We start from the raw sequence: 24788 nt of genomic DNA, 5'->3' as shown, positions 1-24788 counted from the left end.
CATTCTCATTTATCCTATAACTGAAAGTTCGTACCTATTGACCAACTTCATCCAATTCCTGCACCTTCAACCCCTGCATCTGATAACCAAAAATCATTTCTTGTTTTTCTATGAGTTTGTGTATTCTTTTAGATTTCACATGTAAGTGAGATCATACAGTATTTGTCTTCTCTGTCTGATTTATTTCACTTAGCATAATGCCCTCAAGATCCACCCATGTTGTCTCAAATGGGAGGATTTCCTTCCTTTTTTGGTTGAATATTATTCTATTGTGTGCGTTTGTATGAATGTATATCACGTTATCTTTATCCATTTACCTGTTGATGGACACTAGGTTGTGAAAGTGATTGAACTGTACATTTGAAATGGATGAATTATATAGTATATGACATATCTCAGTAAAGCTTTTGTAGAAAGAGGGAGAGAGCAAGGTGGAGGAGGTAGGGAGGAAGGGAGAGAGCGAGGAAGGAAGGAAGAAAAATATAGTAGTCCACATACTTATTGAGAGAATGAGTGGATCCAGGAAATGAAATTTTAACAGCAATTTGATGTTTTGCACAAAGGGATCTTGTGGGTTGTTGAGGGAATCGATGTTCACTCCAAATGATGTGCTGGTGATCACATCCATGCTGTAGGCGCCAAAGATGCTGCATAAAGACAGACATGGGAAGTTAACATCAGCACCTCTTTGCTTTCCTTATCCAACAGCTGCAGCAAGAAGAGCATGTAAGAGCATATGCTCAGGCAGACAGGTAAAGAGCCACATGCTGTCAAAACCATCGGCTGGACCATCTGAAGAGTCTATGCTCTTGCCACACTCACACATGAGGTGTTTATCGTGTGGCACTGATGTAGCTGGCCCTGTGCTGGGGGTGATGGGGTCACTACGACAAGTTACACCCCTTGTGAGCTCAAGGAGATCAGTCACATGAGGATGGAGACCATAATCAAATGACAGTAGTGTGTTTTGAGTGCGGGCAATAGTAGCTGCTCTGTGTTTGAGGGGGACAAAGGGTAGAAAAAGTAACTCTTCCTCGTGGAGTCAAAAAAGGCGACATTGATCTGGGTCTTGTGTCACCACAGAGTCTATGCTGAGCTGATTCCTCTTCAGCACATTACAGAGCAACAGCACCCTGGTCTGAGTTGCCAGGAATGTCATCCTTCCTTTTCTACACCCCGCTAAGGCTCCTGAAAGACCCGCTCTCAACTCCAGTGAGCTGAGGTTCCCCTGAAGGCAGACTCATTTCTGTATAAATGTAAGAATTAAGAATGCTCCTAGTTTATATATAGTTTAAAATATATATAGTTTAAAATATATATAGTTTAAAATATATATAGTTTAAAATATATATAGTTTAATATATATATAGTTTAATATATATATATATATATATATATATATATATATATATATATATATAAAATTCATTTCCAAAAGTGATTTGGGGGAATCCCATAAGTAATGGTCATCTGATCAGTTATCACTTATCCCAGATCAGCCCCAGTTTACACCTATTATTCCTGCATAACTTAAAAGTATCTTAGTTTAGACGACAAATGATATGGTCACCCTACCCATCATAGTCTATACAGGACCTTCTCTGTTTTGAGACTGAAGAAAGGAGAAGTGGTGATAAGATTCAATATGTAGTATTTTGCTAGTATACTCAGAAAATCAGGAAGTGGTCTTTAAGTTGTTATAAGTTCCACATTGTGACTTTCCTACCCTCCCCACCACCTGCCAGCGTGTACCAAGTGTCTTCCCTGCCACTATTCCATACACTCTACACTCAAAACTTGGGTACAGTTATGTTTCTTCTTTCTAAACTATGTACTTTTGTTTTTTGGAATATCCAAAGTGACCCTTAAGCAGATATATTAATCCTGGCTCACGTATACAGGAGATTTATCCTCCTGGCCGTTTTGCCTTTAGGGGTAAGCTATTTCTTCTTGGGTGGCCTGTTGGATTTATAACACTACACACCTGCTTCTGTTTGGTCATGAGAGGAAGTCCACAGTGGGTATTTCAGCTCTGTGGTGGAAGCTGGAGGGTCTCGGGGCAGAGCTCAGAATCCCAGCAGCTGCACTCATACTTACTCTTTTAGGGTGATGGGCTTGCCTTTCTCTGCTTCCTTCCTTAGGTTTCTCACCAACACATCTCCATACTGGCCAATGATAGGGAACATCTAGATGCAAAGTACAATACCACCTGAAGATAAATCTAAGACTCCAGTCCTAGAAGGACCTGGCTTTCACAAGCATACAGCAGTAAGTGAGATTTTATAATGAATTTTTTCCTCTATTTTTAAAATTTTCAATTACAGTTGACATACAATATTATATTAGTTTCAAGTGTACAAAATAGTCATTAGACATTTATGTGACTTATGAAGTGATCACTCTGATTAATCTAGTACCTATCTGACATTATACTTAGTTATTATAATATTACTAACTATATTCCTTATGCTATACCCTACGTCCCCATGACTACTTTGTAACAACCAACTGGTACTTCTTAATCCCTTCCCCTTTTTCATCATCCCCAACCTCCCTCCCATCTGGGAACCATCAAAATATTCTCTGTATTTATAAGTGTTTCTATTTTGTTTGTTTATTTATTTTTTGCTTTAGAGTCCACACAGTAGTGAAATCATTTGTCATTTTTCTTTCTCTGTTTGACTTACTCCACTCAGCACAATGCCCTCTATATCCATCCATGTTGTTGCAGATGGCAAGATTTCATTCTTTTATATGGCTGAGTAATATTTCATTGTACACAACATGCACCACCTTTTTATCAATTCATCCATTGGTGTACACCCAGATTGCCTCCATATCTTGGCTGCTGTACATAATGCTAGTTACTTTGAAGTAGTATTTTGGGTATCTTCAGATAGATAACCAAAAGTAAAATTACTGGGTCCTCTATGTCACTTGTTCTCTAACATTTATTTTAAAGCCTATTTTGTCTGGAGTTAAGTATTGCTACCCCAGTTGTTTTTATTTGTTTGTTTGTTTCCATTTTCATGAACTGTCTTTTTCCATTTCTTTACTTTCAGTCTGCATCTGTCCTTTGATCTGAAGTAAGCCTTTTATAGGCATCATGTGCAAGGGTTTGTTTTTTTTAATTAAAGTTTATTGGGGTGACAATTGTTAATAAAGTTACATGGGTTCCAGGTGTACAATTCTGTAATACATCATCTATTGTTTTCTTATCCATTCAGCCACCCTATGTGTTTTGATTGGAATATTTAATCCATTTACATTGAAAGTAATTGTTGATAGATATGTAGTTATTGTAATTTTATTATTCATGTTATGATCTTTTTTTCTTCTTTTAAAAGATATCCCTTTAACATTTCTTGCAATACTGGTCTGGTGCTGATGAACTCCTGTAGTAGTTTTTTCTTATCTGGGAAGCTCTTTATTTGTCCTTTGATTCTAAATGATAGCTTTGCTGAGTAGAGTAACCTTGGTTGTAAGTTCCTGCTTTTCATCAGTTTGAATTTTTTTTAATTTAATTTTTATTTTTTTATTGGTGAATATTGGGGAATAGTATGTTTGTGCAGGGCCTATCAGCTCCAAGTCATTGTCCTTCAATCTATTTGTGGAGGGTGCAGCTCAACTCCAAGTTCAGTCACCATTTTCGATCTTAGTTGCAGAGGGTGCAGCCTATCATCCCATGTGGGAATTGAACCAACAACCTTGTTGTTGAGAGCTTGCGCTCTAAACAACTGAGCCATCTGGCCGCCCCTCTAGAAGCTCAGCAGCAGCTTGTTGACTTCAATCTAGTTGTGGAGGGAACAGCTCACTGGCCCATGTGGGAATTGAACAGTCAACCCTGTTGTTCAGAGCTCACGCCCTAACCAAGTGAGCCATCCTGCTGCCCCTCAGTTTGAATATTTCTTGCCAACCCCTTTTTGGCCTGCAAAGTTTCTGTTGAGAAATCAGCTGACAGTCTTATGGGAGCTTCCCTGTAGGTAACTAACTGCTTTTCTCTTGCTGCTTTTAAGATTCTCTTTGTCATTAAGCTCTGGCATTTTAATTTTGATGTGTCTTAGAGTGGTCCTCCTTAGCTTCACCTTGTTTGGGACTCTTTGCACTTCCTGGGCTTACATGTCTATATCCTTCACCAGGTTAGGGAAGTTTTCCATTATTATTTCTTCAAATAAGTTTTTCAATTTCTTGCTCTCTCTCTGTCCTTCTGGCACCTGTATGATGCAAATGTTGGTACATATGATGTAGTTCCAGAGGCCTCTTAAACTATCTTTATTTTTGGATTCTTTTTTCTTTTTGCTGTTCTTATTAGGTGTTTTCTGCTACATTCTCTCCCAAATTGCTGATTCAATCCTCTGATTCATGTAATCTACTGCTGATTCCCGCTAATGTATTATTCATTTTAGTTATTGAATTCTTAATTTCTGACTTGTTCTTTTTTATTACGTTTTCTCTCTCCATTTTTATGTTTCCTACCTCTTTGTTGATGTTCTCACTGGATCATTGTACATCCTTATAACCAGTGTTTTGAATGCTGCATCTGGTGGATTGCTTTTCTCCATTTTGTTTAGTTCTTTTTCTGCAGGTTTGTTCTGTTCTTTCATTTGGAAAATGTTTCTTTGTCTCCCCATTTTGACTGCCTCCATGTGTTTGTTTCTGTGTTAGGTTCAGCTGTTATGTCTCCCAGTCTTAGTAGAGTGACCTTATGTAGCAGATTTCCTATGGGGTCAGGTGGTGCTGTCTCCCTTGTCACTTGAGCTGGGTGCTCTAGGTGTGTCCTTTGTGTGTGCTCTCCTGTTGTAGTTGAGCCTTGGCTGATGTTTGTTCATCAATGTGTGTGATTGGTCTTCAGGCTGATTGATTGTAAGGATTGGCTGTGACTACAGTGGAGGAGATGTTGTGTAAGGGCTGACCCTATGGAGCAGGATTCACTTTAGCAGGGCTCAGGTGCCTGCCCAGTCTGCCCTTTGGGTATGTTGCCTGTGGAAGTGGTTGGGTGATGCCCCGAGGTTGTCCAAAGGCAGTCCCCTAGATGTATTTGTTCTGGGGCCACTTGGTTGCAGCTGTGTTGTAGGCCATAGTCAGCCATTGCCTGTACCCTGCCCAGGTCTACTTGGTGTGAGTTACAAAGTGATGTGAAGATGGTTGCCATGTGTACTAGGCTTGGTGTTGCCTGTGAGAGGCTAAGCTGAGAATTGAGGCCAACTACTGCTTGTGGGGCTTAGGGCTGTATACCAAGAGGTACATGGCACACTGTGGCTGGATACTGCTTGTTGGGGTTTGTGAACCCCTGAGAGATTTTAGGAATGTCTGCAGCGTAAGGCAAGGCAGGCCATTTTTATGGAAAATCCACTGGAAGCGGCCTGAGTGGGCCTGCAAGTTGGGGGTAGGGATGGGGTCTGAGGGCAGAGTGAACAGTGATATCTAGGGTGAGGGAGACATAGATATGGTGCCCGAGTCTGTATGCTGTGTGGGGAGCTCAACAAAGGAACAATGGCCTCTGTGATCACATTTGCCTGGGAAAAATCTGCCCCTGTAGCTCTCACTCTGAAGTCAGATAATTCAGTTCTTCCTTGTATGTTCACAGTACCATTTGAGCCACTGCCCCAGCAATGGAGCTCAGAGTGAGTGAGTCTGTTAGTGAGTAAGTCCATGTGTTGGCCCTTTAAAAGGAAAGCCTGGGACTCTACCAGCCCTCCATGTCACTCAGCTGCAATCTCCACCAGTTTTCACAGCCAGAAGTTATGGGGACTTTGCTTCCCACCACTGGAACCCTGGGATGGGGTGCCTGGTTTTGGGCTGGGTACCCTTTCCTCCTTAGGCAGACCTCTGCAACTGAGATATTCCTCCTGATTGTCAACTGCCACATATAGGTGTGGGACAAAACTATTCCCTATCTCTGCTCTCCTACTAGTCTTGACATGGCTTCTTCTGTATATCTTTGGTTACAAGGTGTGAGAAAATAATATGGTGAATGTTTAAATAAAAAAAATCTATTACAGTGAAAGAGATATTGCCATTAAATTCCTCAAAATACTCCCCCTCACTATGCACACACTTATCCCATTGTTCTTGACACTTTCTGAAGCAGTTGTGGAAGTCCTCTTTTGTGAGTGTCTTTAGTTGTGCTGTCATGGCTGCCTTGATGTCCTGAATCGATTCATGGTCATTTTGACTTTGGGGAAGAGCCAGAAGTTGCCCAGTGCCAGATCCAGTGCATAAGGTGGATGAGGACACACTGTAATGTTTTTATTTGACAGAAATTTCCACCCAGAAGCGATGAGTGACATGGAGCCTTGTCATCATGGAGAATGAAGTAAAGACACTCATGAAGGAGGACTTCCAGAGCTGCTTCAAAAAATAGCAAGAACAATGGGATAAATGTGTTCAAAGCAAGGGGGAGTATTTTGAGGGGGATTAATGACAATGTGTTGTTTAATGTAATATATGTTTTTAATTTCATATTTGCGATATGTTTTGATCACACCTCGTACGGGACATCTGTTCAGCTAGACTCCAGTTGATTCTCAATGGTGGTTATTCTGTAGTTTAGTTGTAAATTTGATGTGGTCATGAGAGGACCAAGCACAATGTTTACCTTCTCAGTACTCCACTATCCTGACCGGAACTCCTATAATGAATCTTACAATGTCACTTTCAGGACTATATTTAGGAAGCTCAAATTTGGCAGGCTACTCCTTGGAAAGAATCTACCTTATTTTCTACCTGTCCCCAGATGCACTCTTTAAGTTTCTAATTAAAAGTCCTCTATTTTCTTACCTCTTTGAGCTTTCCACTGGTGAATGTTGGAGACAGCAATGCTCGCATTCTTTTCCAGTCTTCATCCTCAGACAGAGAGATGGCACTTTTCATAAATCCAACTGGACCCAAAAACTAGAGGCAAAAGCAAAAGACATTTTGCCCTACATAAGTTTTGGAGGTCTCAACAGTTGTGGACAATTTGTTAAATGGGCATCAGTTATTCAACAAATATTTAGTGGCTGTCTACCAAGTAGCAGACCCAACACTAGAGACTCAATATATATTTATACCAAATGTTTAGCTTCCTGTAAGGGTGGAGGAGACATTTAGCCACCTAATATGGTATTCAGCATTTGTATTCCGATCTCTTTCTCAGTCCAAATAACACATGAGTTAGGGAAACTACTCTTCCAGGGAGAATAGGTACGAATAAGATATAGTACACCCATCAGGGCTGAGTAGAATAGAAAGGGCTGAGTTGACAGATAGCCAGATAGCCTAGGCAAACTCATTGTTGCTTCAGACCAGTTCTAGCTTTGCTTAGGTCTACAGCATGAGCAACTTGAAAAAGGGAGGTCTTAATATGGTGATTTTTAAAAATAAAACAGTAGGTAACACTTAAACGATAAGGAATCTATTGCTATTCTGAAAATAAAATAATACAATTACATGGAAATCCTTTTCTCTTACATATTTCCACCAGATATAGAAGTAAAAGAAAGAAGTAATTCTATTTATCAGCTTGGGACTGGCCTATCTAACCAACCTGCTTAAGACTCTTCCAATTTCTAACACTATATTATGTTTTAAAATGAATATTTCCAATATCTATTCATGATTAAAAAAAAACACACAAGAACTATGAAGAGAACTTCCTCAACTTGATAAATAGCACCTACAAAAATACCTACAGCTAACATCACACTTAACGATGAAAACCTGGAATAACACCGCCAAGATTGCGGTGGAGGAGATTCTAGCCTTTGTGGCCCACAAAAAGCAACAATTAGGCCCCTGTCCAGAAACAAAAATAAGTTGAGGAGAGAGCAGAAGTTCACTTAAGAAGCTTGAACAACACAGTGGAGCAAAAAAAGCAAGAATAACTGCGCAAAATAAATAGGGAGAATGGTTTCACTTTGCCTGCATCATCTCATCCTCCAGACAGCACAGCTCAGTTCCAAGAGGGAACGCCCCAGCCTGAGAGACTTTGCCTTGTTGAGAAAAGAACAGGGTGAGTCATAATTTCCCCCAGGCTTTCACAGCACTGCACAAATGACCAGCTTTGATTTCACTATGCCCAATATATCGGCATAGATGAGCAGTCTAGAGGCAGCTAAGAACAAAGAAGAAGAGAAAGTACTGCCAGGATCAGCTTGTGACAGGATTCACTGTGCTTTTATTTCTCTTGCTCCACAGAAGACCCTGACAGACTTTTCTGCTGAAGAAAGCAACAGCCAGCACAGCTGTTGTGAACACCCTGCAGGTTTTGCTGCTGATTACCACACAGGTTTTCACATTTGCACACTGCAACAGACTGAGACCTGCCCTATCACACTCCATCCTCACCAGAGCTACCCCAAGTAGTGCCTCCACCCTGAGCCCCAGGATCTGCACCAGCAACCAGCACTGGTATATGTGGCTGGGCATGTGCATAACTCCAGCCTAGTCCCCTGCAGCTGTTCAGGTGCCTAGAGATAACCCTGACTCCTGTCAGTTGACTAAACTGCCACATGCGTCCACAGCTAATCCTTGCAGCTGCACACCTAGACACTGTCAGCCTCAACACCAGTCACCAGTCCCCACTGCTGTGCATGCACCTGCATCTCGCCCCTGCATCTCTCCCCTGCAGTCATGTGAGTGCACACTGACAGCCTGAGCATTCTACCTCCCTGCTCACATTTAGCCCCAGCCCCTGCCAATAGCCCTGGCCGTTACCTTTGGACATGTTCCTGCAGTCAGCCCCCACTGATAAGCATTTGCATACCACCAACTTTGGCTGTCTGACTAAGTCCCTCACTGCTAGAGCTGTTGATGCTGCTTAAGACACTTTTTTGCTACCGTGGACACTCAACAGCTCTTGCTGCCAAGGATCATGCAGTTGGTGATGTGGTGAACCCCAGCAGCATAGGTCAACAATGCTTCACTAACCTGGAGCCACCCTACTCCCCACAATAGCAACATACACCACTAGACTTTGGGCCATAGCACACTCCAGTATGTCCCAACCCAAAAGTAAAGGTCTTTCTATTCTGAAGTTAGTTCATAAAGTCTGGAAAGGTGATTGCTTCTTCAAATGAACAGACACTATTTCAAGACTACAGGGATCATGAAGAATCAGCAAAAGATGACACCACCAACGAAACACAATAAACTTGTAGTAACTGACCTCAAAGAAACAGAAATCACAAATTGTCTGACAGGGGATTCAAAATAATTTTTGCAAAAAAACCCAGAGAAGTACAAGAAACACAGAGAAAAAATTTTAACAAGATCATTTTGTGTCATTATCCCTGATTGTTCGTGATTGTTGCAATGGTATCTGTGCATGGGTATTAACCAATGTTACCTCAATAAATTTAATTTAAAAAAATTTAACAAAGTAGAAAAATTACAAAAACAAAATGAGAAGTACCACAAAGAGATATGAAACATAAATAATTACAAAGAGAACACATGAAGCTGAAGACTACAATGGCTGAAATAAATAAATGCTACAGAGAGCTGCAAGAGCAGAGTCAATCACGCAGAACAAGAAACAGTGGACTCAGGTCATCAAAATGGCGGCGTGAGGTGAGCCTCTGTAAAGCTACCCTGGAATTTACAACTAATCGAACAACAACAACCCACAAAGGACTCCCTGCACAGCAGACAGGCAAGACGAAGAGGCCCACTACTGAATTCACCTAAAGGTGGGCGAATCGCATGGGGGGGGGGAGGAAAGGGAGAAGTGTGGAGACAGAACCCCAGGATGCAGGATGCAGACCTAGCTCAGTGCTCCAAGCTCGCTGCATCCCGGAACTACCGCAGCTGTGGGACAGGGAAGAACTCGGACTGCTAGGGCTCCGCTTGTGGCCCACAGGGCTGAGGGGGCAGCATATAACAGAGCTGAACCCAACGCTCACGGCAGAGACCTCGGAGAAAAGACTGAGGGAAGAAGGTTGAAAACAGTGGTTTAAGCCCTCACTGCTGAGCAGAGAACGGAAGCCTTAGGCACTGAGACTAGCCGCTCCCTCCTACCCTCCCAGAGCTCGCCCCACCCCCACCTGCCCTGTGCTAGAAGCGGAACACTAGCAGTGTCAGATCGGAAGAACAGAATGTTTGTTGGTATGGGAGCGATGGACCGCAGCAGGGATTCGCAGCCCAACTGGTTCCGGCGAAGGGCGGGGAGCTTCCTGGATTTTTAGGCAACTTTCTGTTTATCCATTATTACTTCAAAATTAAAATTTAATAAACAAATAAATAGATTTTAAATTAAAAAAAGAATGCATGCCTACCCGCCGGTTTGTGAACACAGAATAACATTCTTTCACCAGTACTGTTTTGATCATGTCTGGATCTGTGATAGCCAACACAGGCTGTCGACCATCATAGAACCTGTGTTGGGAAAACAGAGTTGATTAAATTTAACAAACCAATATCTGCAGACACAGCCACACTTGGAAGTCCAGACTTTCCTTTGATGTTACGTAATCCATATTCCTACAGATCATGATTAGAAATAATATTAGCACATTTCTTAAGTTCAGGTGGTGTGCACATGGGCATTTTCTATACCATCTGTATAATTTTTTGTAAGTTTGAAATATTTATTTTTATCTTGCTTTTTTAAATTTGTATTTTAGAAATCTTTATCAGCACAGAGAATTTTCTCATTATTTTGAGCTGCAGAACATTTCTTTGTATAAATTTACTGCAGCATAATTAGCTACTGATGAACATTTAGATTCCACCCCCAACTCAGCAAACAATGAGACAATGATTAACCTTCTACTCACATTATTTTGCTTGTGTGCAAGTATATTTGAATAATGAAGTCTCAGAAATGTTACTCTTGAATCAAAGAGTATATACATTTGTCATCTTAATAGATATTACCATATTGCACGCTTTAGAAATTATATCCAACTTATATACCCAATAGCAACAAATGAGAGTGTGATTATTTTATTGGCTTATTACACACAAAGAAGTACGTTATTAAACATGTGAGTTAATATATCTAAAGCACTTAGAACAGTGAATGGAACATAGTAAGGGAGTGTTAATTATTTTATTAATCAAAAAAGAAGTTAGGTTAGTAAACAGTTGAAGGAAAGTAAATTATCTGGGAACAGAGAGTCCACCCACTCAGTCATTTAAAAATATACTTTTGAAGATACATCAAAACAGGAAAAATGCGTATGACGTTATATTACACGAAAAGTACAGATATACTGATCACAAATATGTAAAAATGTGTCTGTAAACGAAAAAGACTTGAAATGCTCAAAAAGATCTAGTAGGAATATGAATGATTTCTTTACCCTATTTTCCAAAATTTGTTTAGTAGCTTACAATTTCTTTAAGGAAATATTATTTTAACTATTAAAGTTGAGTCCTGGTTAGGACTAAGATTAGAAAATTTTAAAACAAAAAGACAAAGAGCATAAAAAAATACAGAGGAGCATGTACAATTAATTTAAACATATCTTCTTTACATTGCTTATATTTACTCTATATGTGGGTCTAACGGGGTCTTTAGCTCCATGTGGGTGACATCTGCTAGCAGCATGGCAAGCCCACTTTTGACAGATGTACCACTCAAAGTGGACTCTTTCTGTGTGATACATTCTGATTTGCCTGATCTCCTGACTGGTTTGCTATAACTTTAATGACACCATCCTCTGGCATTTTATTGTTTACAATAAATCAGTTGCATTAGCTAGAACAAAATGGAAAACTTTCCACAAGACTCACCTATTCTTTCTTTGACATCATGGAGGAATTTCAAATGCTTTTGTGATCACATGTAAAAATGGATGAGAACCACTGCCCTTAATGCAGCCCATTTCCAAAAAAAAAAAAAGTTCTAAAATTCAGATGGCTTACGTGGGTGTTGAATACATTCAGTGTTGAAGCAGTGATATACGTGATTGTGGTGGCACTTGGGTCAATCAAATTGATTATATTTCTTGGATAAGTCCCCTTCCCCATCATGTTTTTACAAAAACACCTGGGTGGAGAGACAGTGGTTTTCGGTCACCCTTTATATCCGTGATCTCATACCAGCCTTAGAGCTCACAAGAGACTCCACCCAGAGAACACAAGTAGTAAATGTTGGAAGGGGCAGTTTGAGCTGGACCAGTGGTGATCCAGTGCTGTGCGTTCATTCTACTCCATCACGCAGACTTTCTGGGCCACGCAAACTCAGTAGAACTGTATGGTTTCTGTCGACTTGAGAGAAGATGACCAGTACGGAGAGATAAAGCCTTCTCCCACTTGTTTCTAGCATGCAAGCACCACGTTACACCTCTTCTGCTGCTCTCACCACACCTCCAGCAGCTCCGAAGAGGAACAGCTGCTGGAACTGGCCGAGGCCACTCCATACAATCCTCAAGTCCATCAGCCCACAAGGAAAAGGGTGGTTTGGAAATAAACTACATCTCCTCAAAGTGGGAGAATAGGGTAGATAAAGCAATACTTGTATAATCTAAACTTCTATTGAAAAGTCTTGGCCTTAAATTCATTTAAAATTCCAAACTCCATACTTGCCCAGAGAGTAAAAAACATTGAGCAGAAATAATTTTCCATTGTGTGTACCTATACCCACAGCGCTTTTTTAAAATGACATAATAAATCCAAATTTTATTTCAAAATATTTGGATTTTTAATTAATAGTGAATCATGTGGGAAATGCTCCAGACATGCATTTATGAGCATATATTAAAAAACTTTGAAATAATGCATTTTATCCAATTAAAGGTGACCTAAGGAAGGAAAAATAAAGAAGGGGAGAATGATTAAACACTGGACAGAGAGAGATGTCAGGAGTCCCCAAGCCATCAAATCTGGCGACTAGTGATAACCTGCACCTGTCCAGCTGGTTCAGAATGTAGCCCTGGACACCTGGTGACATAGCGGATCCCTGGTAGAACAAGCCTCCAAAAGCTGTACAATAACACTATAGGCTGAGACTGTCTTCAACACCATGGGGTGGGGGTGGGGTCTCATTATATCAGCAAGTCTATGCAATGGAAGGTTCCAGTATACTCACCCCCACATACTTCCATACTTTTTAAAACATTTCTTGTCAAAATCCCATAAACCCTGCAGAGAAACAAAATTAGATTATTAATCTAAATGTACTGAAACCTACCTCTAATTGGGACGAGACTAACTCAAAGCTCATGAAATCAGGCTTACTGTCTTTCACTGGCAGGTAGAGGGAAGCTCTTACTCAGGGGTGTCTTGGGATATGGAGAGAAAATAAAAGAGATATTTGAAATGGAGAATTTAAAATCACTCTTGAAACTTCTGTGACTAGTACAGATACTGAATGACTTACCCTTCCTTGTCTACGATATTACCTAACTCCTTGTCTTTCTAAAGGTTTTTGTTGTGCATGTGTTGCCTCTAAAATCTCCTAAACCCCAGAATTATTACCTCCATGAACACTGAGAACTGAAGCTGAGGGAAAGTAAGAGTGGCCTGCGCACTCTTTGATCTCCTGGTTAAGCATTATTTTCATTTTTCTCATGAGCCCTCTCTAGAATTCCAGAAGAATTAGGAAGTCTGACACACCAGTGACCCCTTTTACTCCAGCAGCTTTAATAAATCTGAGACACATTTGTTGAGTGAGAAACTGACTGAGGGAATGAATGAATGACGAAGTGAATTTGCTTTCTGGTTTTCCAGCTCAACAGGGAAAAGCTGGGGAGATGGCACCATTCCACCAGGCCTGAGCAAATCAACACACTTGTTCTGAGTTTTTACTTCTGTCACTTAAAAAACAAATCTTCTAATTGGTAAGTTTTGGCTGTGATATTAGATGTTTTAATTATGCAAAAGAAAGTCCCAGAAATATGGGTCTAGGGGTACATCTATACGGAGTTGATCCAGGCAAGGTGGAAAGGAAATTATTGCTTTTTCAGAGGTAAAAACTATGGGAAGTTTTTAGACTAATGGAAACACTGAAGACCTCAGTTGGGAGAATTAGGATCTGAGAAACAAGCCTCTGGTCTCTGGGAAAGGAAATCTGGCAGAGAGCAGCCTGCATGCAAGGCTCTGCCTTCTGGCCTGAGGATGTGAGCTGGTAACCTTTTGTCCAGGGGCCACACCCTGGGTGAAGCATAAGGGCAGGATATATCACAAAGGCCGCACCAAATCCACAGTCCATGTGTCAACTAGTATATTCCATTCAGTTAAATTCAATTCTTCATTATTTTGTCAAATAATCTCCTTCCTTGTGATTTTGTATAAGTAATTCTCTCTTGCTTACAAAAACCCCTCAGTTATACCTGCTCAGACTCACCCATAGATGCCTCCTCTGAGGGCAGAGAAGTAAAGCAGAAAGCTCTTGTTCCATCTCTCTTGTCCCCCAACGTCATCAAGGCGCGCAAAGCGTGAGTAGGGGCCATGGATATAACTACAGGCATTTAGCAGTTCTTAGAAAATGCAGGTACGCAGATTCCCCGATGGTGAACACTGGGGCTGCCAAATACACTGAAGTTTCCAAGCTCTCCAGGAGGATGGAAGCAAGAGCTACCAGGAGCTTATGCTACGAGCAGGAAGTCTGACTCTAGCGTATACCCGTAATGAGGCAGTGCCACTCACCTCCTTCATGCTTTTCACCTAATACTAAGTACGATTATGCCTTTCTGGGAATCTTCACCTGGCTGCAAGAAAATGCTTCTCACAATGCTCACAAGCTGGAACAGCAAGTCCTGTGCTGAACCAGCCAGAGCGGGATGCTGTCTGACTGAGGCAAAACCCCAGAATCCTTACAACTGACAACAGGGCCTGAGGTAAACCTGGCCTGTTGATGGGTAGGGCATATAACACCCTTTCCGGAAAGTGTGAAATCTCAGAACATCCTCATGGGGAGGGCACTTTGACTATGGAACTCAGCTGGGACAGAGTCAATGGAATTGTAACCGCAATACAAGATGTCAGAGGGGTAGTAGATTGGGGGACGGGGGGTTAGCATCGTGAGGGATGTAAATGTCTAACTATTACAATGTTTTGTCCACCTGAAACTAATAAAAAAAAAAAAAGAATATACACAAAGGTGATACTCTAAAATAAAAGAGAGAAAGAGGGAGCCCAAACACCACTCACCTTACGGTAACCCAGAACAGTTCCAAAAAAAGGCAGAGGTTTCGGCCCAGGAATTCCCAGCTTCTTAAAAAGTCCATGTGTAGAGGTCCCATATCTATAAAGAAAAAGAGAAAGCAAGGGATTATGGAATAGGTGCTGGGATGGCAAGTCTCTGACTGGAAACTCGAACAGTCAAGCTAGGGAGGTAACATGTAGGTAATAAGTAATAAAGCAATTCCAACAGCAATAATTCCATTCACTCGTCATCTCCTGTCTCACTTCCACTGGGAGAGTCACAAAAACTAATGGTGATCAGCTAACAGGAGCTGAAGACTTCAGGGCCCCAATCCTAGAGTGAATGATTGATAAATGTTTCCAGATTGGAGTGCTCCTGAGAGGCTCAGGCTGGAATTCTTCCAGAAAATTCACTCACGTCTATTTAGTAAGAGGACACATCTATGATTTTGGCGATTCTAATTCTAGGCAGAAAAAGGAAGAAGGTTTTTCTGCTCCGATGATGAGATTTTGCATAACTGCATCCGTCAATGACTGAGGGTTAGTGAGAGCCCACAGAGATAGAGTTCTTACAGTTTGCTCTGTGACTTTATGCTTTGCCTTCCCTCTAGCCCCTGACCCTGCTTTAGGATCTGGATCTTCTTAAATATATCATCACAGGGAGGCCTTGACTAGCCACAGTGTTCTTATCTCTATAGCATGAAACTGGGCTCAAGGCTTCCATTGTCCTCGTAGCCTTTCAGCTACACCCAAGTCCATGTTCTCAGGAAATTTGGTGCCGTGTGCTCTAGAGAAGAGTGATTGTCCCACATGTGCCCTGAATGAAGCTGTATAAAGGAACCAATGACTAAATAATGCATTTCCAGACCATTCTTCCCCTGGTGGCATCTGGTCCTCCAGCCTGTGATGGTCACCTGCTAAGCGTGCCAGGCTCCAGCCTGTGATGGTCACCTGCTAAGCAGTGCCAGGCTCACGCCGTTTGTCATGATGGCCAGTCACCACGCAGTTGGTTTATTGGCTCTGTGTGTCAACTATCTCAAAATCCCATTAAGGCTGGTGCTTCCTCCGGCAGGCCTGCCTGAAATTGATCTTCATGTGTCATATGTGGAGTCCCACAGCTGGGGGCTCTGGATCCTTGCAAGCCTTCCCACTCCAGGGTTACTGAAGGAGGTCAGAGGGGAGGAGGAAGAGAGGCTGAGGAAAGAGGCCGTTGGCAACCATTTCAACCATGAAGCTTCTAGGCCTACAAGACGAAGCCCATAGAGGCAAATTAGGGAATTATGGCTGAAAAGCAGGCTCTGTATAATGGTCCTACGTACTCTACAAACGCTTTCAGCTGAAGGATAGATGGCCTTGCAAACAGGGTACCTTCCTGTTGATAGCAAAAGACGTGTTATAAAACATAAGATTAGTAATATAAAATGTTCCAGAGAGTTGAATTGTGTCCTCTTCTTTTTGTGGTTACCCTTTAAGAAAGTATGGGTTCCTAAAATTCTGTACAAATTTAGGTAATCTTATAATATGTGATTAAATAAACCCCCCAAATCCCATGAAACGACTTGTGCTGAAGGACACAATGGAGGCAGTACGGCCCAGTACAGCTGGGTGTTTAGATCCTTCCTACAGAAAGTTGGTAGAAATGTGAGGCCTGACTGTCAAAACCAGGTACTCTTGGTTCCTGCTATCCTAGTTCCTTCCTTTACCATGACAACCATGGCAAATCAATTAAACCAGTTTCTGCTTCTGAACTTTCAACATGTTACATAAACTCTCAAGTGAGGCGAAGCAATTGAATGAAAGTGTCAGCAACATTGATCCCAAGGGAAGATCTAATGTTTAAACTTACATGGTTCCATATCAAGGCAGAGGGTGGGCTGGGGGCACTATTCTTTCCAGCTTCCCTCTTTTTGGTAGAGTAATACTGCTTTGGTACAAATGAAGGGGCTAACATAAAGCCAATCATTTCTATTGCATTTACACTGTGTGGGCATAAGAGGATACTCTCTATAGCCACCAACCCTTGGCTGTACCAGTGTTACTGAAGTGTAGAGTGCTGTGTATCCACTGGTGACAGTAGAGGATACTGTCACATAATATGATTTAGGTGGTGTCTCTGACCCCACGCTTCAAGCAGATGAGATTGACCCCCTGTGGGCCAGGAACTGGAATACCTGGGGGAAATATTCTCCCACTTCATCCAGATGCTGCCTGGATGTCCTTCTCTTTTACCATCAGTGGCTCACAATCTTGTTTAATCACCTGCACTGTGAGATTAAAATAACCAGCTGGGCAGGTATATTTAAAAACACATACACAATCTGTATCATAGAAGTATATTTTGTACACTAGACTCATTTCCTGACATTATTCTAGAAGGGTAAGTTTATTTATACAACTTTGTAGCCACAGATCCTGAATCAACAGCCCTATTTTATCCTTCAGAAAGAACATGCTGGGAATAGTTTTATCTCAGTAAAATAATCTAGTATTAAATAGAATAAAATTAAACATTATCAATAATTTTAAAATGTGATCAGATGCAAACTATGTTGCCACAATACCCTGTCGTCATAACATTTCATTCAAAGACTGAAACAAAGTTTATATTTTCTATACTCATGTCATCATGATTTCCTACTCTGCATGAAAGTGAAAATGGGAAATGAAGGGGGCCTTCTCTACCCATACATGAAAAATAACTCCTCTCCCAACCTGCTCCATGATGCCCAGAATCCCACCCTTGAACGGAATTCCTCTGCGAGGTGATTTGATTCATCCTCCTGTGTTGTAACTTCAAGGGGAAAAAAGGTATTTAAATTCCAATTGGTTTGTAGGTTTGTGGCTTTACACTCTGTTAGCAGATTTTATATTGCGGGAACATAAATCGCTATTTTGATGATGACCCTCCCCAAACCAGGAAGGAAAAGGTGAAAGAAAAGAATATGATTTCAAGATTTCTGCCAAGTTTGTACTGCTGTAAAGATTTCTCATTTAAGGATAGTTAGTTCTGCCTATTACATAATGGGGGAATGAATCCTAGGAGGGGAGAGCCAGGGAAGGGACACAGAAAAGAGGGAAGAGCCAGTGTGAAGAGAATGGTGGGGTAGTCTGCAACCCCCACGAAGTGTGGGCTGCGCTCTGGTACTTTGCATAAATGATGCCAGGCAGTGGGAGGGCGGGGAGCAGGAAACAACCTAGTTACTCAAGCGCTAATCCCCCTACACATCTCCTACAGTAGACACAGAACTCGGAAAGTCAATGTAATGGGACACAAGCCCTGTTCACTTCCTTCTGCCTCCAGGATCCCCAAGCTGGGAAAGGAGTGAGGAGCCCACTGCACAGAGGCCAGGTGATTTTATCTGTGTCTGCTGAATTCTGGTTGATTAGTGTAGCTCCATCCAAACTGGCAGTCAATCAAAAGATCATCCCCAGGAGCAAATAACGTCACTAAACCTTCTGTGTTATAGAAATTAGGAGTTGGGGGTTCGCGGGGTGATACTCCTTCAACAGATTAGAGTAAAATCAAGAATAACCCCTTTTGTGTTTGTGTGCCCAATATGTATGCAGCTACCCCTTTATTAAATGTTTGCTCTTCAAAACAGATAAGGGGAAGGGGGGCCTGCTTAGCTCCCCAAGTCCAAGGTTACAGAGGACACATATTTGGACAGTTACTCACAGATAGAGGAGCACCAGGCTGGTAGCCAGGAGAAGCCAGGTCTCTGTGGAAAAGCTTGGGATCAGGTACATGGCCGTTTTTTTCTAAGATCCTCTACTCTGAGGCTCCCTTTCAGCAGTGTGTGCTAGTCTTTGCCAGCCTGTGCGTGCGGAGCTTCCCTTCCTCAGTAGATATTCAGTGAGACTGGATGTTTATGTGCTGGAAAAGGGGGTGGGGCTTGAGCTGCAGCCAGTAGAAAGGCCATCTGTGCTGCACCCGCCCTCTCCACCTTGAAAGTTGGCAAAGCATCATGGATATTCTACTTTGACCACCCCTGAGTTCATGTTCTGTGGGAAATCAATAAACAACTCAGTCTTATCAGCAAGCCCAAAAGTTACGGAAACTCAAGTAAAGCCACTGCCCTGAAATTTCTAACCTGCCCTTGACTCCATGGCTGCCTGCTCTAAAAAATACTTGAATTTCTTCAAACAAGGTAGGTCTACAAATCTTTACCCATGCAGTGTCCTCTGCCAAGCATTGTCTGTGTGCCCCCTAGAAGGCTCCTACTCATCCTTCAAAACTCAGGTCAGACAGAACCTTCTCTGTTAAAGTCTTTCTTTCTTTTTCTTTTTCTTTTTTCTTTTTTAATTTTTATTGGGGAATATTGGGGAACAGTGTATTTTTCTAGGACCCATCAGCTCCAAGACAAATAGTTGTTTTCAATCTAGTTGTGGAGTCATTGTTTTCAATCTAGTTGTGGAGGGCACAGCTCACTGGCCCATGTGGGAGTCAAATTGGCCAAATTGGTGTTATGAGCACTGTACTCTAACCAACTGAGCCAAGTGGCCACCCCCTTTCTTTTTAAAATAAGGTTTATTGGGGTGACATTGCTTAGTAAAATTAGATAAGCTTCATGTGTACATTTCTATATACATCATTTATATGTTGCATTATGTGTTCACCACCCAGAGACAGTTCTCCTTCCTTCACCATATATTAACCTCTTCTACCACCCCCACTCTCCCCTTACCCTCTGGTAACCACTAAACTGTTGTCTGCATCTATGAGTTTTTGTTTTTTTGTCTTGTTTCTTGCTTTCAGTTTTATATCCCACATATGAGTGAAGTCATAGGGTTTTTGATATTTTCTGTCTCATCAGCTATTAGAGAAATGCAAATCAAAACCACAATGAGATGGCACCTCACACCTGTTAGAATGGCTATTATCAACAGGACAAGTAATAACAAGTGATGAAGAGGTTGTGGAGAAAAACAAACCCTTATATATACTACTGGTGCGATTATAAATTGGTACAACCACTATGGAAAACAGTATGGAGGTTCATCAAAAAAATTGAGAACGGAATTACCACATGACCCAGCAATCCTGGTTCTGGGTATCTACCCAAAAAATTTGAAAACATTTATCCATAAAGATATATGTACTCCTGTCTTCATTGCAGCATTATTCATGGTGGCCAAGACATAAAAATAGCCAAAATATCTTTCAGTAGATGATTAGATAAAGAAGACATGGTCCACATACATAATGGAGAGCAATAGTGCCATTTGAGGCAACATGGATGGATCTTGAGATTATCATCCTAAGTGAAATAAGTCAGACAGAAAAAATAGAATCTTTTCTTAACCAAACTCCTTGAACAGGTAAAATCACTTCCTCCTCTGGACAACTTCTGTTCTCTGTACATAAGTCTTCTCTTGTCCTTTCTACCCTCCAGCACCATTATTGGTCTTCCCACCAAGTTCCTTTAACAGATTGAGAGCTTGTCAAGGGCACAGTCTGGGTATTAATTACCATTATGTTTCTAGTCCCTAGAAGAGCACTTTATACAGAGCAGTGGAGTTGATTTGGTAGAGGTGAGGCTACTGTGTGCCCTGTGCATTCTTTCCTTATGGCTCTTTGGTGACTACACCATCTTCCTAGACTGTTACCACAACAAGAAGGCCTGGTTGTGCCTCAGCCACCATCACTTCAAGTTCCGGCCGATGCATTAGGATTTCATTGTCAAGGGGCCCCTGAAGGAGCGGCAGCACGTGGTCAAGAGGGTGATGTCTACACCAAGCTTATCAATTCATGCTGCTTCCTTTCCTGCCCCTCAGAGGGTCCTACAGTAGAAAAACAGACAGGTTCATGACAAAAGAGTGGCTCCCTCTCTCTGGAAAGACCACAAGTCCGAGAACAATGGGTGTGAAGAGGAGAACAGCAGCCTGGATGGCCAAGTGGACCCCGATCACCTAAGCCACAGCTGACATGGCAAATGTCACTACGGGTAGTACACACAGTATACAGGACTCCAGAAAGATGACATGAGATTTTTTCTGGTGCAAAGGGGTCATAGCAGAGGTGGCTTCCTGCTTTCAGACCTGTGGGGGCTTTTTTACTGGGCACTGAGGAGCTGGTAAGGAAAGGCCTGTAGCAGCAATCAGTGTCACCTGTGACACCCTCCAGACCCCCGCCGCCCCTCTGCCTCTGCCACATTCCTGATGGGAGAAATGTGAGGCCTGAGCATCTGGAATTTCCACAGGCTCATTATCATCACTCAGATGCACGTTCTGTGTCTGCTTGGACTGAGACCCTGTGGATTATGTCACAAAAAAACCTCAAAGTTCCTTAATACACAAAGAAAGAGGAGACACTTAAATTGTGTTTGTGCACTTCCTTCTCTCTTCATCCTTTCTCACTTTCAGCCCTTCTGCAGAAAGTGATACTCATCTGTCGTCAATTCTTTAGGTCCCTCTGGCCTGAAAGTCCCCAGGGCTCCCTGACACTGGACTGAGTAGGTGGACGGCTCATTGGTAAATGCAGTAAGTCCCAACTATCTTACCGACTTCCTTTCATTTACTTGGAAGCTTGTCATGCAGCTGAAATTTCTACCATCATGGTTTGTCACCTTTGGGTTAAGGTTTTCTCCAGGAGGACATGTCAAATTCCATAGCTGCCACTGGAAAGTGTAATGAGCGAATACACCTATTTGGATGTCAAGGACAAGTGGGTCAGTGTGGTGTGTCATATCGTGCCAGGCTGTGGGCTATAAGCCATACAGTCCCCATCCTTGGGAGTGGCCTCCCAGTGGAGGGAGAGAGACACATAATGTTTCTGAGAAAGTGGCTTACCTCTGCAAGGTGTGGGATAATGGAGCCCTACAGAGAGGTCAGTAAGAAGGGGCTGCAAGCTTGAATACCAAGAAAAGGCAGACAGGGGAAGCTAAAAGATGATCCCTAGGAAAAGTAGGATAGAAAGTCCCAGGAATTCCAACACATTTCTTCCCCCTCTTGGTGTTCACACTGGGTGCTGTTATATAGGGTAATGCTACTGTCCCCCGTTTGTAGCTGTAGAAGCTGAGGCTCGGTGACTGCAAGTGGCTTCCCAAAAGGTACTCATTACAGCAGCATCTACAAATAAGCTAATATGAAGAGAGACTGAAAAGTCTTCTTCTAAATGCCAGTAGTCAACATTTGTCGTTCTCTGATAAGGGTCACTATGAGAAATAGTGAAGAGCCAAGGCTGCAATAACAATTGGCTAAAATTCTGGCTCCTCACAGTGACCCCCAAAGCAGCACGCCTATGGGTCTTCAGAAGAAAGGACTCCACTTCACTTCAACAGGAACAAAGACAAATGCAAGACTTTTCAGTCTCCCTTCATATTAGCTTATTTGTAATGTGTTGTGATGAATAGCTTTTGGGAAGCCACTTACAGTCACTGAATCACAGTTTCTACAGCTATAAACTGGGGACAGTACATGACCCTATTACTAGGATCCCATACTAAGGGTACTGTTGGGTAGGATCTCCTATCTATGCTCCCAACCAGAGAGGCACACAAAATACATCCAAACAAGGAAAAACTAGGTGTCATCTTATATCTATTAACTTAATTCACTCACCTAAACACAAAGCCTTTATTCTTCTTCTTGGAAACAAATCCTCTGTGGAAACTAATATCTTATCTTCCTCCGAAGTCACACTTGGCTGCAGTGATTTCACAACGAAGCCTAATATGACCACCCCTGGCCCTATTCACCTCATGGACTGGTCCGGCTGTTTGAAATCTATTGCAGCAGACATAGACTAGTCATTCATTAGGACTAAAGTGTAGCCAGCACTGTGTCTTAACCAATGCAAATCGCCTTGTTCCTCAATTGGAAGTAATAGAAAGCATGATTTTTGTGCCCCTTCCTCCCACAGAAGGAAACATCTAACGTAAAGAGACTCACATACTAAGAGTTGTGCTCAATGTGTGAATAAATACACTGTGTGTCAGAGAAACACCACACACATCTCCTGTCTCTCATCTACTCATTTGTGTACTTATGTGCTCATCACCTACTTTTCAAACTCTGCTCTAAATACTTAGGGTACAAATATGATTAGGACCCAGATATTATTCAGGTTGATATAGAGACCAATTAACAGATAATTATTTTATAGCCTAGTTAAAGTAATGGGTATGAGATACAAAATGTCCTCATCAACAGAGAATGGCTTATCTGCATTCTCTGTCTACTTAGCGAAAGGTCAAATTGAATCTCAAATAACATTCAGGGAAGCATTAGGCTCAGATATCAGTACAATATGGTAGGTAATTGGGACTCAGTGATACAAGGAGCATGATCAGTCTGATATTTCTGTCCTTTTTAATGTTAGCCCAAGTGGCACCTTTTCTGGGTGACCCTTCTGAGATCCAGTGACCCAGAGAGAATTACTCACTGGATGAGGAGGAAATGTTGCCCTGAAGTGATTTATGTGCTAGATTCAAATTTCACAGGTCACAATCTTTTTTTCACTTTTTTTTTTAACTTCCAATATCACTTATTTTTCCTAGAAGCTGGATACGATTCACTGTAGCAAGACAATACTCAACATTACGTAAGCCTTATTTTAGGTTCTTTGAAATACTTCAGTATTTATAAGTGTGAGAATTTACATTGAAGTAACTGACCTTAACGATTTCCTCGTATCTCTTCTGGCTATAGGGTGGCTCGGTGTAATCGCTTTCGTGAACATCAACAATTATTTGTTTCATACCCCGCGTGTAAACCAGAAAGGCATACTCACAGGTCTGCCCATTGTTGGATATACCAGTTTCACATTCACCAGCAACAATCAGGGCTGCCCCGTCAGCCTGAGATGTGTCCATAATCATGTTTTTAATAAAGTCTCTGTGTCCTGGGGCATCAGTGATGGTCACGTAATACTTGCTGGTCTCGAATTTCCACAGGAAGATATCAATGGTGATCCCATGCTCACGTTCAGCTTTCAGTTTACCCATGGCCCAGGCATACTTGAAAGAGCCCTTTCCCATCTCAGCAGCCTCCTTCTCAAAATTTTTGATGGTTCTTTTGTCTATCCCACCACCACATTTATACATCAGATGACCTATAATGGTAGATTTTCTGGAATCTATGTGTCCAATGAAAACTATGTTGATGTGTGTCTTTTCCTTTCCCATTTTGGGTTAGATTTAGCAGTGGTTTTTCACTACATCTGTGTTCTGGCAGCAAACCCATTGTGAAAAACAGACAGGTCACAATCTTGAATGTGCAAAAAATGAAAGCAAAATTATGTGTAACTCAGCTCTCAACTCCCCATCTTCTCTATAGGGCAAAACTTTATCTTGCTGATTCACTGTAACCAGTTGGTATCTAAGTTTTGGTAACTGGGCCTTTAGTTGGTGGAGGAGTGGTGAAGAAAGTGGCAGTGTTGTCACACAGCATCATAGCACTGTCCCCTCGTACCTTTCCCTAAGGAAAGAAGAGTCTGTGAGACTGTGCCTTCTTGGGACTTTGCTTCATCTTTATGTTTACACCTTATGTCTCTCTATCCGGTCCCCAAAAGATGGTTTGTCAGCCAAGGACGGGTAAGATTTCTCACGTGAGGAACAACCTAAGACAGGCGGAACCGTGTGGGGACCCCCAATGAGCTACTATGGAAAATATGGGAAGGAGCATTGCCTCCCCTTCCCTCTGCTTAAAAGAAGTCACTGCTGACACTGGCTTTCCCTCTCACCTGATTGTGAGAGAAGTTAGGAGAGCGATAATAT

The 24788-nt window shown here is 41.9% G+C and overlaps 1 protein-coding gene and 1 long non-coding RNA gene across 2 annotated transcripts in view; one reads left to right on the top strand and one right to left on the bottom strand.

Annotated features, from left to right (window-relative positions):
* Window positions 1-18928, bottom strand: part of LOC109439701 (cytochrome P450 3A12-like) — a 49571-nt gene extending 30643 nt beyond the window's left edge. The window contains exons 1-7 of the mRNA XM_074328515.2: window positions 18749-18928; window positions 15079-15172; window positions 13016-13068; window positions 10257-10356; window positions 6781-6894; window positions 2098-2186; window positions 499-647 (exon numbers count right to left, since the gene is read on the bottom strand). Coding sequence (XP_074184616.2) covers window positions 499-647; window positions 2098-2186; window positions 6781-6894; window positions 10257-10356; window positions 13016-13068; window positions 15079-15172; window positions 18749-18819 — 670 coding nt within the window. The 5' untranslated portion in view covers window positions 18820-18928. The remainder of the gene's footprint in view (window positions 1-498; window positions 648-2097; window positions 2187-6780; window positions 6895-10256; window positions 10357-13015; window positions 13069-15078; window positions 15173-18748) is intronic.
* A 158-nt stretch (window positions 18929-19086) lies between these two features.
* On the top strand, window positions 19087-23940 carry LOC141570663 (uncharacterized). The gene is made up of 4 exons (XR_012494950.2): window positions 19087-19220; window positions 21479-21552; window positions 23571-23614; window positions 23722-23940. It is a non-coding gene; the product is annotated as an uncharacterized LOC141570663 (long non-coding RNA).
* Window positions 23941-24788: the final 848 nt, after the last annotated feature.

This window comes from Rhinolophus sinicus, chromosome 3 (assembly GCF_057876585.1).
Source record: "Rhinolophus sinicus isolate RSI-liver-muscle chromosome 3, RSI-T2T, whole genome shotgun sequence".
Lineage (NCBI taxonomy): Eukaryota > Metazoa > Chordata > Mammalia > Chiroptera > Rhinolophidae > Rhinolophus > Rhinolophus sinicus.
Note: the sequence above shows the minus strand (reverse complement) of the source record. Positions and strands in the feature narration are given on the sequence as shown.